Genomic DNA, 18,206 nt, shown 5'->3' with positions numbered 1-18,206 from the left:
TGTGACATATTATTTAAGTTATTGTAAATGGCGATGTCTATAACACAATGGCAAAAAAAGAAAGCCTCTAAGTGTAGTACTTCTGCTCGCAACTATTTTTCCCAAATCTTTCTGTATCCGCAAGCATAATTATTGAGAAAAGTATGAATGCGTAATAACATAGGAAGGAATATTGCACTTATCCGATACAGAAAAAAAAAAGCGTAGGGAATTAGAAAAAATACCCATTGTAGTTTTGTACTCTTCACAACGAAAACTTCCTGGAAATTGCAACTATATGAGTATATGAGTATGCCCCTGTGTGTAAGGTCTCTTTCACACACACACACACATTCTCTCTCTCTCTCTCTCTCCATATATATATATATATATACATACATACATACATACATACATACATAATACATACATACATACATACATACATACATACATACATACATATATATATATATATACATATATATATGCATATTTATATACATATATATATGCATATATATATGTATATATATATATATATATGCATATTTATATACATATATATTTGCATATATATATGTATATATATATGTATATGAGTGTTTGTATGTGAGTGTGTGTACACACACGTAAACATAGTACTTGGGAGATAGATAAGTAGATAGACAAATGAACTGGTAAATATGTAGATGGAGAGAGAGAATATACAATTGCGCGCATGTGTGTATATGTGTGTTTTGTATGTGTGTATGTGTGAATCTGTGTCCGTGTTCGTGCCTGAGTATGTCTGGGTATCTGTGCATATACGTCTCTACATCAGTTCGTCTCTGTGTGTTTACATGGCCGCGTGTTGTGTTAATACCATAGTAACACCGACCATTACGGGATCCATTAGGTCTTGCTATTCTGCGTAATAGCTTAGCGAAAAATCTTTTGAAATATGTTGCAGTTCTCTGCTATCTCTAGCTGGATATTACTGCCACGGAACGAACTTTGCTAAAGGTGGAAAAGAGATGCTACCGTATCATTGTTGTGAGGAATATAAACGCATTTATCTACCGAACTATCTAATTAAATATTTCTATATGTACGAACGCCACATTCGTTTGAATGCCATGAGTCATCAGAATCATCAACTCCATCAATAACCTCATCGTCATCATCATCATCGTTATCACCAACGTCATCATCACCTTCATCATCGTCGTCTTCGTCAGCATCAACATCATCATTGTTATCATGATCGTCATCATCATGATCATCGTCATCATCATCACCACCGTCTCTTTTTTGCAATAAATTCATAATGAAAATCGTTTGATTTCCATTTTATTTCATCTTCCGGCCGGGTTTCAACCAGAGTCCTATGGTACGCATATATTAAATGGCGATAAACCTCCTGAGAATGTGAGCGGTTGATGTCAGCGCAAGTTTTTGAACTTTGTAGAATGCTGGTTTTCCTGGAATCTGGTCAACACGTTTGTCGGTGCCCTTTCTTCGTCATTCCTATGGCACCTACAGCAGGAATTGTTTTCGGTAGTTTTTCGAATTCGTTTGCTGAGATCTTTCTATCAGCAGGTACCATCATATCAATTAACAGTAATGTTTTAGATTTTGATGATGATGTCTGACTTGTTATCATTTATTTGTCTGCCTGTATGCATCACATAATCACATAGGATGGTAACATTCTTCCCTTCCGTGACTGATACTGGATGGTATTCATACCAGTTCTTAGAGTGCAGGATATCATAGTGACGGCATTTGCTCCAAGTGCAATTATTGACCAACTCGGTCATGCCTGAGTTTATATTCTGTGGGGGCTAGAACTAAACGGCTGGTAACTTTTCAGTCAAGGCTCTCAAGCTTGTCATCACAGAGTCTACACTTTATTTCTGCTCCATTGTGCGTGGCACCAGCTTGATAGTAGGCTCAGATCTTGAACCGTTAGGATGAATTCTTTTGTTTTAGTTTTCAAACTAGTGATCTGCACCACTGATGGGTGCTTTTCTTAACTACATCAGCTTCCCGGCCTCATTTGCGGCATTGCCAAACTAATAGTTTTTCTTGCAACGGTCTCGACATTTCCTTCAATGTTTCCTGCGTGGCTATTGTTTTACACTTTTTCGTTGCCTTAGTGACCTTTTTTGTTGCCTTTTGTTGCCTAAAGTCCTCATTATCATCACTATAACTAGAGAAATTAAGCTCTCGCTTCTATTTATGCATCCCGTTTAAGATTGAGCTCAGTTTCTTATCCTGATTTTGGTGTCTTACCAGCCGTATCATCCAGTTAGCGTTACATTAGATGTACATCTTCTGTCCTACCGTGGTTGTTTTATTAGCCGTTTCAATTTGGATTGGACCTCTTCTTGCTGGGGTTGCTTATCTCAAACAATTTTCAACACCATTTTTTTACCATTCCAGCGTTCTCCTACATTCACTGTCATTTTAACCGTCTTGAGATGCCACATTTTTCGATCTCATTGAGCAATTCTTAATATTTTCTTGACATATTATGAGGACAGCGAGCTGACAGAATCGTTAGCTTGCTGGGCGAAATGCTTAGCGGAATTTCGCATGTCGCTACGTTCTGAGTACAAATTCCACTGAGTTCGACTTTGACTTTCATCCTTTCGAGGTTAGTAAAATATGTACCAGTGAAACTCTGGGGTCGATATACTCGTTATGGTCATCATGAAAGTGGCAGTATCGTTAAGTAAGCCGGGCAAAATGCTTAGCGGTGTTTCGTCCGTCTTTATGTCCGAGCCAAAATTATGTTGCAGTCTGCTTAGCATTTTGTCCTTCCGTAGTCGATAAAAGGTTAACACAAGGGGCGATGTAATCGAATTATCCCATCCATCGACATTACGAATGTTGTCGATTTGGAGTATTTCGTCCATCTTTACATTTTGAAGCCGACTTTGCCTTTCATAATTTCGGGGTTGATAAAGTAATAAAAATTATTTCTACTAAAGGCACAAGGCTTGAATTTTTTCGGGGAGGAGGAGTTGTCTAGTCGATTACATCGGCACCTGTGCTTATTGTTGTTGCTGTTGTTCTAAACGCTATTATTGCTGTTGTTGTTGTTGTTGTTGTTGTTGTTGTTGTTGTTATTATTATTATTATTATTATTATTATTATTATTATATTATTATTATTATTATTATTATTTCTTTCTCGTTTTTGTTTTTAAGACATCAGCTTCTACAACAGAAACCAACGATAAACGAATTTGGATCGCCCAACTGGTTATTGGTTCTTTGTCTTCTCCTTTCGTGGCTACTTATATTAGTATGTCTCTTCAAAGGAATACAGTCACTCGGCAAAATAGTCTACTTCACAGCGATATTTCCATATTTCATGCTGACGGTACTCTTAGTAAGAGGTGTCACGTTAGAAGGTTCTTTAAACGGCATCATCTTTTTCCTGAAGCCTGATTTTAAGCATCTCTTAAAAACAAAAGTAAGTATAACTTCAATACATCATTCAATGTTTCGGTTCCTTTATTTTTTGATTTTTTTTTTGTTACGAAAAAATATTCCAGTTCCTTACACTGCATAGCAGAATGAAGTAATGTCCTTCTTCAGTACGTGCATTTTCTCTTTTTCATTTTCTAGTTTTACCGAAAATACTACGACTAACATGAGGAAAACCTATACTTAGACTATCCGGCTTGTGTGTATGTATAAGGTCATAGTTCCACCATCTGCATCATCAGCATATGTACAATCTATCTAAAACAGCGAGTAGAGTAGAGTAACATCGCATTCTAGTTAAATCGATTTCCAGATTGCTATCTATCTCGATAGTTCTATTTTCCTAGTTTTTCCATTTCTCTCAGACATGCACAGCATTCTTCTTCTTCTTCTTCTTCTTCTTCTTCTTCTTCTTCTTCTTCTTCTTCTTCTTCTTCTTCTTCTTCTTCTTCTCCTCCTCCTCTCCTTCTTCTTCTTCCTCTTCTTCTTCTTCTTCTTCTTCTTCCTCTTCTTCTTCTCCTCCTCCTTCTTCTTCTTCTTCTTATTCTCCTTCTTCTCCTCCTCCTCCTCCTCCTCCTTCTTCTTCTTATCATCATCATCATTATCATCATCATTTTTGTTGTTAATTTCATCATCATTATCCTCAATGATGTTGATGATGAAAAGATGTACCAAAGTAACCTTTAATAAAACGAAAACTAGTAAAGAGTAACAACATCACACTAGATAAAGCAAATGAAATAAGAGAATTAGACCAAAGCCAGACATACAAATATTTAGGAATCGATGAACTAGATACGATTTAACACACAAAAATGAAAGAGAAGATAAGAAAGGAATACTATAGACGTGTTAGATTAAAGCAGATCTCAATGCGAAAACCAAGATAATAGGTATCAACACTCTAACCGTCCCGGTTGTAAGGTATAGCTATAATGTTCTTAACTGGACTCTAAATGAACTAATCAAAATAGGAAAACAAGAAAAATGATGACAGATTTTAGGATGCACCACCCAAAATCTGACGTAGAAAAGTTATATATATTTAACATATTGAAGGTGATAGAAGCCTTATACAGCTAGAAAACTAAAATAACCACCATAGAATTAAACAAATAGCTACTTCAGAAGCAAAGAAAACTGACACAACAAGCCACAAAATACGAAGCCAAAAATCTGTTTTCTGTCTTTGAGGAAGCTGAAAAATACAAAAGAGAAGTCATTGAAGGAAAGAAGAAACAACGAAATCTGTAGAACAGCTACAATCCATACTAAAACTGGTACAACAGCGTATCATGATAAGACAATGGCAAGAAAAGGCCCTACATGTCAAATACTGGGTTAGGTAAATAGATAAATAATAAACAAAGCAAAATCCCGACGTTGGTTGAGAAGCTCAGGACTGAAATCAGAGACTGGAGGAATTTTAATTGCAGCACAAGATCAAAGTCTTCCCATCAGAAATCATCAAAATACAAAATGTAAACAAATACAACACGTAACTGCAGAATATGTGGGGATGGAGAAAAAACAATAAATCATATTGTCTCTGGCTGCCCAGAGTCCTGGCTAAGAAAGAAAATATTCACGGACATGAAAGAGTTGGGACCTATATACCCTGGATGCTATGCAAACACTATGAAATGACAACAGAAAAGAGACAGTATAGGCACACCCCAGAAAGGGTCACAGAAAATGAGAAAGCAACCATAATCTGGGATATGCCAATACACACAGATAGAGAAATCAAGGCTAACATACCGAATATAGGTGACAGTGATCACTAAGGAAAGAATGCCTTCTAATCGATGTATCAATGAGGGGCACTACGTCGGTTACGACGACGAAGGTTTCAGCTAATACGATCAACGGAACAGCTTGCTCCTAAAATGCATGTCGCTGAGCATGACCCGTGTACACTTAACGCAGTTCTCAGGGAGATTCAGTGTGACAGAGTGTCGCAAGGCCGGCCCTTTGAAATACAGGTATCATTCACTTTTGCTAGATGAGTGGACTGGAGCGACGTGAAATAAAGTGTCTTGCTCCTGGACACAACGCGTCGTTGGGTATTGAACTGACAACCTTACGCTCGTGAGTCAAATGCACTAACCACTAAACCACGCGCCTTCACTGATGTATCAATGCCAACAGATGAAAACGTTTATAATCTTTCAACATACAAAGATCTGGAAATAGAAGTAACTCGAATGTAGAGCCTAAAAACAGAAACAATTCTTATGATAGTATGTGTATTAAGTATGATATAAAAAACATTCAGACAAATACATAAGCAAAACACCAGGACTTATAAGTGTATACGATTTACAGAAAATAGCACTACTAGGTACCGCACACATCCTACCTAAAACACTTTAAATACAATGACGGTAAGAGCACCACAACACACCACAGCACAAAGCCGAGGCACACAGAGCTATGCATGGTAGTGTGGTGAAAGCAAGTGATAAAAATACGGCTACTGAATAATAATAATAATAATAATAATAATAATAATAATAATAATAATAATAATAATAATAATAATAATAATAATATAAATAATAATAATAATAATAATAAAAAGAAGAACAACAACAACAACAATAAAAATAATAATAATAATAATAACAACAACAACAACAATAAAAATAAAAATAAAGATAAAAATAGTAATAATTATAACAACAACAATAATAAAAATAATAATAACAGCGGCAACAACACAAGTGGAAAATATAAGTGAGATTGGCTGAAAAAAGGAACAGACTGGGAGCACTATAGTGGCAGCGCATGAGCAAGCTTTGGTCATGAATTGCAGGATCAACATTAGGAATGAGCGAGTATCTCCTCTGTGCCGCATCTGTAATAGAGTTGACAAAAATATTGCCCATATCACGAAAGAATGCCCTAAACTTGCCCAAAACCACTATAAGTTGTGGCTACACGATAAGGTAGCGAAAATGCTACATTGGAAACTGTGGGTGCTAGAGAGCAAGAAGTGGTATGAGAACAGAAAGTGGCGGAGTGGAGACTAGCAAATCCCCTGGGATTTCCCAATCAAAACTGATCAGATGCTAGAGCATATCAAGCTGGATCTAGTAGTGGTCGACAAGATGCACAACATGTGCTCTATAGTTGATGTTGCATGCTCCTTTGACTCACGAATAGTCAAGAAGGAAGGCAAAAAAGTAGATAAATACAACCCTCTTAAGTACGAAATGGTCAGGTTATAGAAAATGAAGAAGGTGAAGATAGTGCCAATTAGTGTTGGTTGCTTGCGAACAGTATCAAAAGGGTTCACGAGGTATATCAAGGATATTGGAAAAGAGTGCCCAGTAGAACTGTTATAAAAGTTTTGCCTCCTTGGCACGGCCAGAATAATCGGGAAAGTACTAGATAGTCGAAAAGAACACGCAGCATAGTACCATGGGCTGCATGTTGCAGGCCCGCTACGAATGCATGACTCCAGGAGCTCCAACAAAACCTGTGATAAAGAGATATTAATAACAAAGATTTCATTATTGGAGAGAAGAGCTACAAAAAATATTTAGAACAATACCGACAAAATGACTATTGGAATCTTCAGTAAGCGATTCAAAACAATAATAATTAACACGAAAATTGCCCAATGAGGGAAACCAACACTCAGGGGCAACAAAGAATCCTACAAAACTTGGGTCATCCTGCTCACCAGAAGTGCTGTGACGAATGCTTCTCTGTTCTCTCTAATCTTCTTTTTTCTTTATTGCCCACAAGGGGCGAAATATAGAGGGGACAAGCAAGAACATACAATGGGATTAAGTCGATTACATCGACTCCAGTGTGTAACTGGTACTTAATTTATCGACCCCGAAAAGATGAAAGGCAAAGTCGACCACAGCGGAATTTGAACTCAGAACGTAACGGCAGACGAAATACTGCTAAGCATTTCGTCCGGCGTGCTAACGTTTCTCCCAGCTCGCCGACTACATAAAACATTCGCTCGTTCATTCGCTCGCATTCTGTTGCTATGTTCACTCTGTTGCAGCACCTCACTTTCCGACTTCTTTTTTCTTTTACCAAATAGAATTTGAAAACGTCAATGAGAGTTTGGTCATGAAGGAAATGTCTGTCATCATTACTTACTTTATTTATATTTCTTTTATCAATCCTGTCACTGGTATTTCTATTTTCAATATCCTTCCTCTTAATGAACTGATATTTTCTGTAAGTATTTCTTGTTTGTAGGCTGCTATCTGACAGGTTCATTTGTAAGAAAATAATTCATGTATAAATTTTGAATAGAGAGTTTCATACAAAGAATCAATTCTGTTTCTGCAAAATATTGGTGTCTTATATGAATTATTGTTCGTACTTTCTACTCTGCAAACTTCAATTACTTTCCTTTGTACAAAAAAATTGAGTTTCTTCATAAATATTATCGGCGCAGTATTTCTTATTCTTGATTGGTTATAACTAGTTATGAACTTACTGTCCACGAAAGAGAAATTCTTGAATAATATTTTTAAAACATGTGATAAGAGAAATATTCTAAAAAAAAATATAATATTCAGTCTCATAATTCTTGGTTTCAAAGCTAACATTGTTCTTGGCTTATTTAATGCACGGACTATTAAAAAGTTAATTTGAAATATACATTCATGAAGAAGGATGTGACTGTTGGCGAATATGCGCCATTGAAAAGGCTCAAAACGGTCGAAACGCATCTGGCGCCCTCACCGCCGCCGCTGCTGGGACGAATTTTCACCTCACTCTGATATTTATTTTGTTTTTTAACACAGCAAGTCTGTAAGAGATGTTATATCAGACAAATAATATCGCAACTGACCTATCGACAAGTGTATACATTAAAAATGACACACAGATGACAATTTTAATTAGATATTTCCTCAGTTGCATGACGAAAAACATTAAGATAAAAGATATTATGAATCATAGAGGTTTAATTTATGCACAAATACGACAACCAACTTATGATTTTATCGTGTTGTGCTGTCGTAAACAGTAAATAGTCTCAACAGTAAAACAAAGTTAATCCTACCTACGAAACTATGAAGAAGGAAGCGCTTGGTAAATGTACAAGACTACACGTTGTTGACGTATAAAACAAGGCTGTTACATCGCCATATTGTAGATATCTTCTATACTCAATAGTATAGTCTTCTATAGTATAGTCTTCTATACTATAATTATAGTATAGTCTTCTATACTATAATGACATTAGTATAAATTGATACAGAGCCAAAGGGCAATCAGTAGTGATTTTATATAATTTTATTAGAATTATTATTATTTAATACAAAATGGGATGTAAACATTCCACTTTCCATTCCTTGCATTGCAGATATAATTTCTTTCTTACATGCATCACTATACTGAATACATATTTAAATATGCTTAAAAAAATTATCGCGTCAGATGGATTGTAGTTTATAAACTATTATTAAATTCTCCGTGAATTGTGGATTAAAACATTTCTGATGGAAAAGCGTACAAGTTACTCTGCATTCTGTTTTGATTTAGATCTTCTTGTCGGCTTTTATATATATACATACATACATACATACATACATATATATACATATATATATATATATATATATATATATATATATATATATATATCTATATATATATATATATATATATATATATATTATATACATATATATATACATATATATATATATATATACATACATATTTATATACATATATATACATACATACATACATATATATGTGTGTGCATGTATGCATGTATATATGTATGTATATATATATATATATAATATATATATATATATACATATATATATATATACATATATATATAAAAATATATTCACATACATATATATGTGTGTGCATGTATGCATGTATATATGTATGTATATATATATATGATTACATTTATAATAGTAACAAAGGTTTCTATACGTACATATGTGTGTGTGTAGACCATATGTTAATACATATGTACACACACACATATGTATATATGAAGAGAGAGAGAGGGGGGAATAGAGAGAGTGTGAGATAACGTATAAAAACAGTACTATGTGTTTGTCGATATTGTTGACTACAATTTTTATGTATTTCATGATATTATGTTCTGAAATAACTCCAGAGTTTTGAATCTATTTTTTTCCACAGAAACCCTTCAATATTTGAATTATATATAATATAGGTTCTATCCGAAAGGCAAAAAAAAACAAAACATTATGCGTTACATATTTATATACGTCCTTCGTTATGCATATTGTTTTCCATTTTCGTTCTTCATTTTTCTGGATCTATCTCTTCATTTACGTACGTTTATATCATGTTAATTTATGTATTTTCTAATTTTTCATGTTGTTTACAGGAATTAATATATTCTGGAAAATACACTTTTGCCATTTGCTTCATTTTTCTTTCACGATTTGTTAAAATTTCATAAATGCTTGTCGTTCATATTTACACTGCTTTTACTACGCCTCATTTTGGTTTAATAGCTAATAATAATAATAATGATAATAATAATAATAATAATAATAATAATAATAATAATAATAATAATAATAATAATAATAATAATGATGATGATGATGATGATAATATAATCGTCATCTTCATTCATATTGTTATACTTATTTCAGATTGCAGAAAATACATAATTAGCTGTCAATAAATAACATGTATTCTACAAGCGCTTAAATACAGCAGTTAATTTCTGAAATGAAAAGCATACGATACCATTGTATACCATTGTCTTCTTTCTCATTTATTTAAATGTTACACAGGCCCTTCTACATGTCAACAAAAATGTTGATATGCCTTTGCAGCAATTAATTTTAAGGGCATAAAACATTTATGTATGAATGCTTAAAAACAAATTATTACGTTTCGACGACAATTATATTGCTTAGGCAACCTAGGAATGGACAGCGAATACATGGGAGGTGAAAACATTGCCCCGGATATCATCTTGTAAAATAAATTGACCAAATTGGGAGAAGTTGAACGTTCGCTATTACATATTATTTTCTACTCTAGGCACAAAGTCCGACATTTTGGGGGAGAGTGCCAGTCAATTAGATCGACCCCAAGTACGCAACTGGTTCTAAATTCATTGACCCCGAAAGGATGAAAGGCAGGGTCGACCTCGGCGGAATTTGAATTCAGAACGTAAAAGCAGACGAAATACTGCGAAGCATTTCGAACGGCATCCTAACGTTTCTGCTAGCTCACCGCCTTGAAATATTCTTTTCTACTCTAGGCACAAGGCCCGAAATTTTGGGGTAGGGTGCCAATCAATTAGATCAATCCCACTACGCAATTCGTACTTAATTTATCGACCCCGAAAGGATGAAAGGAAAAGTCGATCTCGGCGGAATTTGAACCCAGAACGCAGACAGACGAAAGACCTCTAAGCATTTCCCCCGGCGTGCTAACGTTTCTTATTTCTTTATTGCCCACCAGGGGCTACACATAGAGGGGATAAACAAGTGCAAGGGATTATGTCGATTACATCGACCCCACTACCCAATTCATACTTAATTTATCTACCCTGAAAAGATGAAAGTCAAAGTCGACCTCGGCGGAATTTGAACTCAGAACGCAAATGCATGCGAAATACCGCTAAACATTTCGCCCGGCGTGCTAACGTTTCTGCCAGCTCGCCGCCTTATTCGCCATTATATATTACAGGACATTTTTGACAACATACGTTGAAGAAATCAGAAACAAGCAGGGTTTTTACTGTTCATGTGCTGTTATTCATTAAGAATAGCATTATTAATAACATGTGCAGGCATGGCTGTGTAGTTAGAAATATGCTTCCCAACTATATGGTCCCAGGTTCAGTATCATTTGGCGGCACCTTGGGCAATTGTTTTCTATTCTAACCCCGAGCCGTTCAAATCCTTGCCACTGGAATTGGAGTACGGCAGCGAGTTCAGCAAAAGCGTTTGGATTATTTCACTATGTATACTTGACATAACAGTGACAATTCCCCCAAGTTACAAAGTTACCGTCATAAAATTGGACATATAAATTAATAGAGGCTTCGAATTAACAACGTTTGAAACAGGATGGTTGCGGATGGAAAAATTTTCACTCTGTATCTTTTGGGGTCAGATTTTGTTTTTTCTTAAGTAACAAAAATTTCCTGCACCCACGTTGGAGAAACATTGCAATCTTGGAACTCTCAGTTTTACTTGGAGTTCTCCGGCCAAAAACATTTTTTTGTTTCATGGACTGCATATGCTTTGATTTCCGTTTGGCATGGAATTTAAACTGAAAACTGATTTCGTGATAAGAGCATCCTTCGATCAAGCCAAAGTTTTCAGGCCTGCAGCAGTTCCAGAACACGGAACGTGCTTATATATAATAGAGCTGGATTAATGGAAACTAGGTTTTAGTAAAAAGGAGATTCAACACCCTAATAAGTTCACTTGCTAGAAATATCAGTCAAATTTCCCGTAGATTACAGTCTACTATCTTAAGAAAGAAAGGACGAACAGGAAAAAAAACAATTCCTAATGGCAAAAACAAATATATAAAATACTGTCATGGCTAGAATATTGTTGTTGGTAGCAGTGCCGGTGATTTACTCTATCCGGGCTGACCAGCAAGAAAACCATCACCTAAAGAGGTCCCCAAAACTTATCTCCACAGAATGCAAGTGCAATGAACCTAGTAAATATAATATCTACTACAATGATATAAATAAATTCTGAATTGCATCAATTGCGTCGTATATTCTCATTCAATTCTTCAAATACAAAAGTATACAGGGTGTCCCAAAAGTAGCTTTACGGTTATCACCTAGGCACTTTAAATTACTTTTAAAACGTTTTATTACATTCAAATTTCTATCTTACAATTATCTAAATTATAATAGTTTAATGGTTTCATATTCTGGTTATAATGAAGCTTTAAGGTATTGATATATAAATGGGAAAGAGATAGTTGAATAACTGCAAACCCACTTTTGGGTAACGCTGTATTATATACATAAGTTGATTGCAGTTTTATTTTGGTAGAAATAAATATTTCTGTGCAAATTCAATTTTACTTTATTCACTTACCTTTGTTATGTTTCTGTTGTAGGTATGGAGCGATGCAGCGACTCAAATATTTTTCTCTTTGAGCACGGGTACTGGTGGTTTAATAACACTATCAAGTTTTAACAAGTTCAAAAATAATTGCTTGAGAGACTCTATTCTTCTGACATTAATAAATGGTGCAACAAGTATATTTGTCGGTTGCATTGTATTCTCTATCCTTGGATGTATATCTCATGAAAAAGGTGTTCCTATTTCTAGTGTATCAGGAAAAGGTGAGTGATATTTTCATTTAGAATTTTCATTGAAATATTTCCCCAAAATTTAAAGCGAAACAGAATAACAAAAAATATAAAAAATACAAATAACTTCATTAGACAAAATGACGCGACTGTTGTAGATTTTGTTGCTGTTGAGTATACTTGTATCTGCACTGATGAGGCATTAGGGCTGAGGCATTCCAATCATCATCTTTTCATTATTTATGTGTGTACTTCCTTTGGATATAATATTGTAATTGTCTTAGAATTTCACTAGTAACTCCAAGAGGTCGAAGGACTCTAAAGGGGATATAGCTTTTGTTTGAAACGTCTCGAGGTTCCAGAACTCTAACGTTCACGGATTTCATTTGTCAAAGTTCAAATTGTTCTCAAAATAATTCCATATACGTGGCAGCTACTATAGCTACGGGCCGACCAATGACTTGTGACTGGATTTCTTTAACGGAAACTGAAGGAAGCCTGTCGTATATGTGTAAGTATGTATTTGTGTGTGTGTTTGTTCCTCATTACTGCTTGACAATATGTGTTGTAGTGTTTCCATGACTGTGGCTTAACAGTTCGGCGCATGAGAACGAAAGAGTAAGTACCAGGCTTAAAGAAGAAAATAAATATTGAAGCCTGTTCGTTTGGCTAAAAGACTTTAAAGGAAATGACCCAGAAGGAAGAAGATATCTGAAAACATACTACAAGCATACGTAATGTTCTGATTTGTTCCGAAGGCATACTTAACAGTAAATAGCCAAAGGTCAGATACTACCACACTCACACATATGAATATAAAAAATATGTGCAAAGATAAGAGAGATCCATTTACCATGGATTTGTGAACTCCAATAGCTTACTTACTTCGTTCTATTTGCATTACCAAGGCGGCAAGGCGGCAAAATATTTAATGCTCGTACAAAATTCTTAGCAAGATTTCTTTCGCTTTTTTAAGTTCTGAGTTGAAATGCAACTTTGCTTCTCAGACATTCGAGACATAGATAAATTGTTTCCAATCAAGTACCGATGACAAGGTAATCGACTTGTCCTCTCCTCTCAAGATTGATTGATTGTACCAAAATTAGAAAAAAATTATTTATGCTGACAGAAAATATATAAAAAGTTCAAATTGTCCTAAATCATTCTAAAATAGTTAAAGCTAAAATGATGATTAGTCACGAAATATAATCATTGTAAATACGAGTTTACAATGCTATGGGAATGATAACAAATTCGAATGGTGTTGTTAGATTTTTGTTTATTTATTTAAGTCAGAAAACTAATTTTTATATTGTTGGACGAGAAATTTAAAATCAATGCTTTAGGCGAAAATAAAATAAAAAGTTCTAATCTGAAATGCGTAGAGCAGTTTAATGACTCTTAATTACATCTTCCCCAGAAGGACCAAGAGCTATTTCTTTATACACGTGTGTGTGTGTGTGTGAATATAACTATGTGTGTGTGTGTGTTTGAATATAAGTGTGTGTTATGTGTGTAAACAGATACCAGGAGAGACACATTGATAGACAGACACATATCTATATGTACGTATATACGCGTGTGTATATGCATACATACGTACACACATACACACACACAAACATACACACACACATATATATATTCTTATACTTGTTTTACTCATTTAACTGCAGCCATGCTGGAGCGCTGTTTTGAAGGGTTGTAGTCGAACAAATCGACTCCAAGATTTATTTTAACCCTAGTACTTATTCTATCGGTTCTTGTTACCGAACCGCTAAGTTACGGGGCCGTAGGCGCACCAAAACCAGTTGTCAACCGGTGAGTGGGGGAGAGACACAAATACAAAGTCGCACACGCAACCATCCATCCATCCATACATACATACATACATACATACACACACACAGACGCACACACACAGATATATATATACACGAGGAGCTTCTTTCAGTTGTTTCCATCTCCGAAATCCATCCACAAAGCTTAGGTCGGCCTGAGAGTATAGCAGATACTTACCCAAGGTGCCACGATGCAGTGGGACTGAATCCGGAACCTGTGATTGGGAAGCAAGCCTCATACCACACCACACAGCCATGTTAGCGCCTATATATTTATGTGTGTACACACACACACACATACACTTAGATCAACTTAGGTTTGTTCCTGTCAAATATTAGCCTAGGTTATTAGCAGCACCTGGTAGGATTTGTCAGGTTATTTTAAGTGACCTTTGTTGTATCAAGGCCCATTAAAGTAGGGAAGTTTTTGACCGAGATGCACCCCGATATAGGTGGTCTTTCTACTATCCCTGGAAGAAACTTGTGGAGATATCCTTCGAATGTCACGTGATGTTTGCTTCTTTTGATTTGCTTAAAATAGAGCAGAGCGTGTTAAGGAAAAGTAATTTTGTTGTGGCTTATTTATGTATTCAGAAGCAGAATAGTGTATGACAGGTGGTTCTGGCGTGGAATACGTGTGTGTGTATATATGTGTGTGCTCATTAATGTGTTTCTCTAGTCCCATTGATTCAAATTTAATAATACTCCCTTTCACAGTTACCCGACACTGCTTCTGCTATGTTTATTACAAATTCGCAAGCACGTGATGTGAATACAAATATAGAGAGAACTAAAAGAAAATGGATTGATTAATCGTTCAGCTAATAACTCAGTTACTAAACACTTTTCGTCGTCATTCACCGCTTCATATGTAAGAAGCCTATTCTACACGAAGTCAAGTTCACGACTAGCGATGAATGGTACTTGACTGATAGATTTGTCGAATGATTAATCAAACAGTCGATTAAATAGTAACGCAATTGACAAATACATAAAACAGATGGGACAAGGACATACGTTTAGCATAGGATACTGACTCTCCCGAGGTATAATAGAATATTACACAACACGCGACTTCCCATTACGAATGTTGTAAAACCAAATACTAAAATCAGAAAAGGAATTATCTTCTTTTAAGACGAGAGATGTAAGTAACAACACACCGAAAATGCAACACTTCATAGGTCAACAGAGAATAGCCAACCACTAATGATAGGGAATGCAACCTAGTGTGCTCGTTTGTACAAGGGTAGCTGACGCCAGACGATATTTTCCACGATTAATGTCTTTCACTGGTACGCACATATGTGTCCATGCTCGCTACAAGAAAGATATGCATTGTCACGCTCCAGTATACATATATCAATAACATTTATATATATATATATATATATATATATATATATATATATACATACATGCATATATATGTGTAAACCTTCCAAAGATTCTCCAAGCCTATGTATTAATATTCCTCCCCACCTACTGACCTCAAACTGAGACCCATCATTGCTGGCTCTGATTGTGAAACCCACCGTTTGAGCAACTTCCTCGACATCTTAAACCGTTTCTAAAATATGTGAAAAGCTTTATCAGGGATGACTTAGATATGCTCAACCACCTCCCAAAGACAATAAATGACGGAACCCTATTAGTATTATTCGATGTGGTGAATTTCTACAGCAATATCCCCTACGATTATGGTATAGAAGCGATCACCTTCTGGCTAGAAAAATACCCAGAAGTGATCCCAGGACGCATCAACCACAGATTCATGATTCATCCTAGTGAACAGCTATTTCATGTTCGATACATTTTACTATCGATAAAAATGTGGAATTGCAATGTGAACCCTAGCTGCTGCAGTGATTGCGAACCTTGTAAAAGCTTAAAATACATCAATATTCACTACAGAATATGGCACCGCATTTCATCGCAATTTAAAGGAGAACTAGAGAGGTATTTGGATGATTACTTTATACTTTGGAAAGACAGCATGGGCAAACTCCTCGATTTCAAAATAATGTTTAACAATATCAATAGCAACATACAATTCACCATGGAGCACAGTAGTAAACAACTCCCTTTTCTTGATATCCCAATTAAAATAGTCAATAACCACATCGAAAAAGACATCTATAAACCCACAGATACTAAACAATACTTATTATTCAACTCATACCACCCCAAACACATAAAAATTAATATCGTTTATAATCTAGCTAAAAGAATCTGTACCATAATTTCGGATACCTATAATCGTGAACGAAGACTCCTTGAACTCAGATCAATACTAATCAAAAGACATTACCCTATATCATTAATAGCTGATGGCATTGAACGAGCTAAGGAAATGGATATACGAACATTAAGGGAAGCCAAACGAAATACTAAAGCAATGATTAGTGTTTTTAGGAAACCGGTATGCTTTAAATCTCTTTAACAATTCACAATAATGAGTTTTATTACTTTTATTCCTACCTTAGTTCATCTAATTGTATATATCTCTCGTTACTTTTTGATTTCCAATGTGCACTTTCACTTCTTCTTCTTCTTACTTTCCTCTTACATTTCCACGAGTAGTTTCTATTTTCTTTTTATAACATATCTATTATATATATATATATATATATAATATATATATTATATATATATATATGTATATATATATTATACACATATATATATAGTATATTATATATATTATATATATATATATATTATATTATATATTAATATATTATATATATATATATATATATATAATATATATATATATATTATGGTAGTATTTGCTTTAAGAGTCCCTCCTAGCGTGAGGTATTTATGTTTAATAATGGCCTTAATATAAAATATATATACATACATACATATACATATATATGCATACGTGTGTGTATATACATACATACACACAACACAACCACACACATATATATATATATATATATATATATATATATATATAATAATATGTTTAATGTAAATGCATCGTAGGAGTTACATACATTATTACTTAAAAGTGATTCATTCGGCAGCATGCTGCAACTCATAGTTTTGTATACTTCTTATAGAAATATGGCTCGTCAACGCCAGGCGGCTATATATACAAATACACATGCAAACACACACCCACACACACACATATAAATATATGTATATATATATACATATATTTCTATACATATATATATATGTATGTATGCATAAATGTATGTATATGATATATTATATTATACATATATATATATATATATATATATGTATTAGTATATATGCGTATGTATATTTATGCATGTTTATATACATATGAATAATGCCAAAGTTGATAACGAACTTTGCATTCCTTTCTCTACCTTCTATACCTGTATACCCATATAACAAACAATGGAAAGAAATAGCTGTGAAAGTATTTTCCTTATACATTATATTTATAGAAAATAACAATAGAAAGCTGAAACATATCAATAAAATATAACACATCTCATGGGAACTTAATCCATATAAACCTCTCCGCGTGCAGAGCATATAACCCTAACTTTTGGGGACTGACAAAGGGGAAATATTCTTGGATTATTGAAGGATAAATATGTTGAGCAACGAATAATTGCCATA

The 18,206-nt window shown here is 34.6% G+C and overlaps 1 protein-coding gene across 1 annotated transcript; it reads left to right on the top strand.

The window, feature by feature from the left end:
• Positions 1 to 3,180: 3,180 nt before the first annotated feature.
• Positions 3,181 to 17,013, top strand: LOC115228200 (sodium- and chloride-dependent glycine transporter 1-like; the record flags this gene model as incomplete). Its single annotated transcript, XM_029798840.2, has 3 exons — positions 3,181 to 3,444; positions 12,555 to 12,783; positions 16,814 to 17,013. Coding segments are annotated over exons 1-3 (531 nt in total), but the record flags the coding sequence as incomplete, so codon positions are not given.
• Between the last annotated feature and the right edge of the window lie 1,193 nt (positions 17,014 to 18,206).

This window comes from Octopus sinensis, unplaced genomic scaffold, assembly GCF_006345805.1.
Source record: "Octopus sinensis unplaced genomic scaffold, ASM634580v1 Contig09828, whole genome shotgun sequence".
NCBI lineage: Eukaryota > Metazoa > Mollusca > Cephalopoda > Octopoda > Octopodidae > Octopus > Octopus sinensis.
The sequence above is the reverse complement of the archived record's forward strand: the minus strand, read 5'-3'. Positions and strand labels throughout refer to the sequence as shown.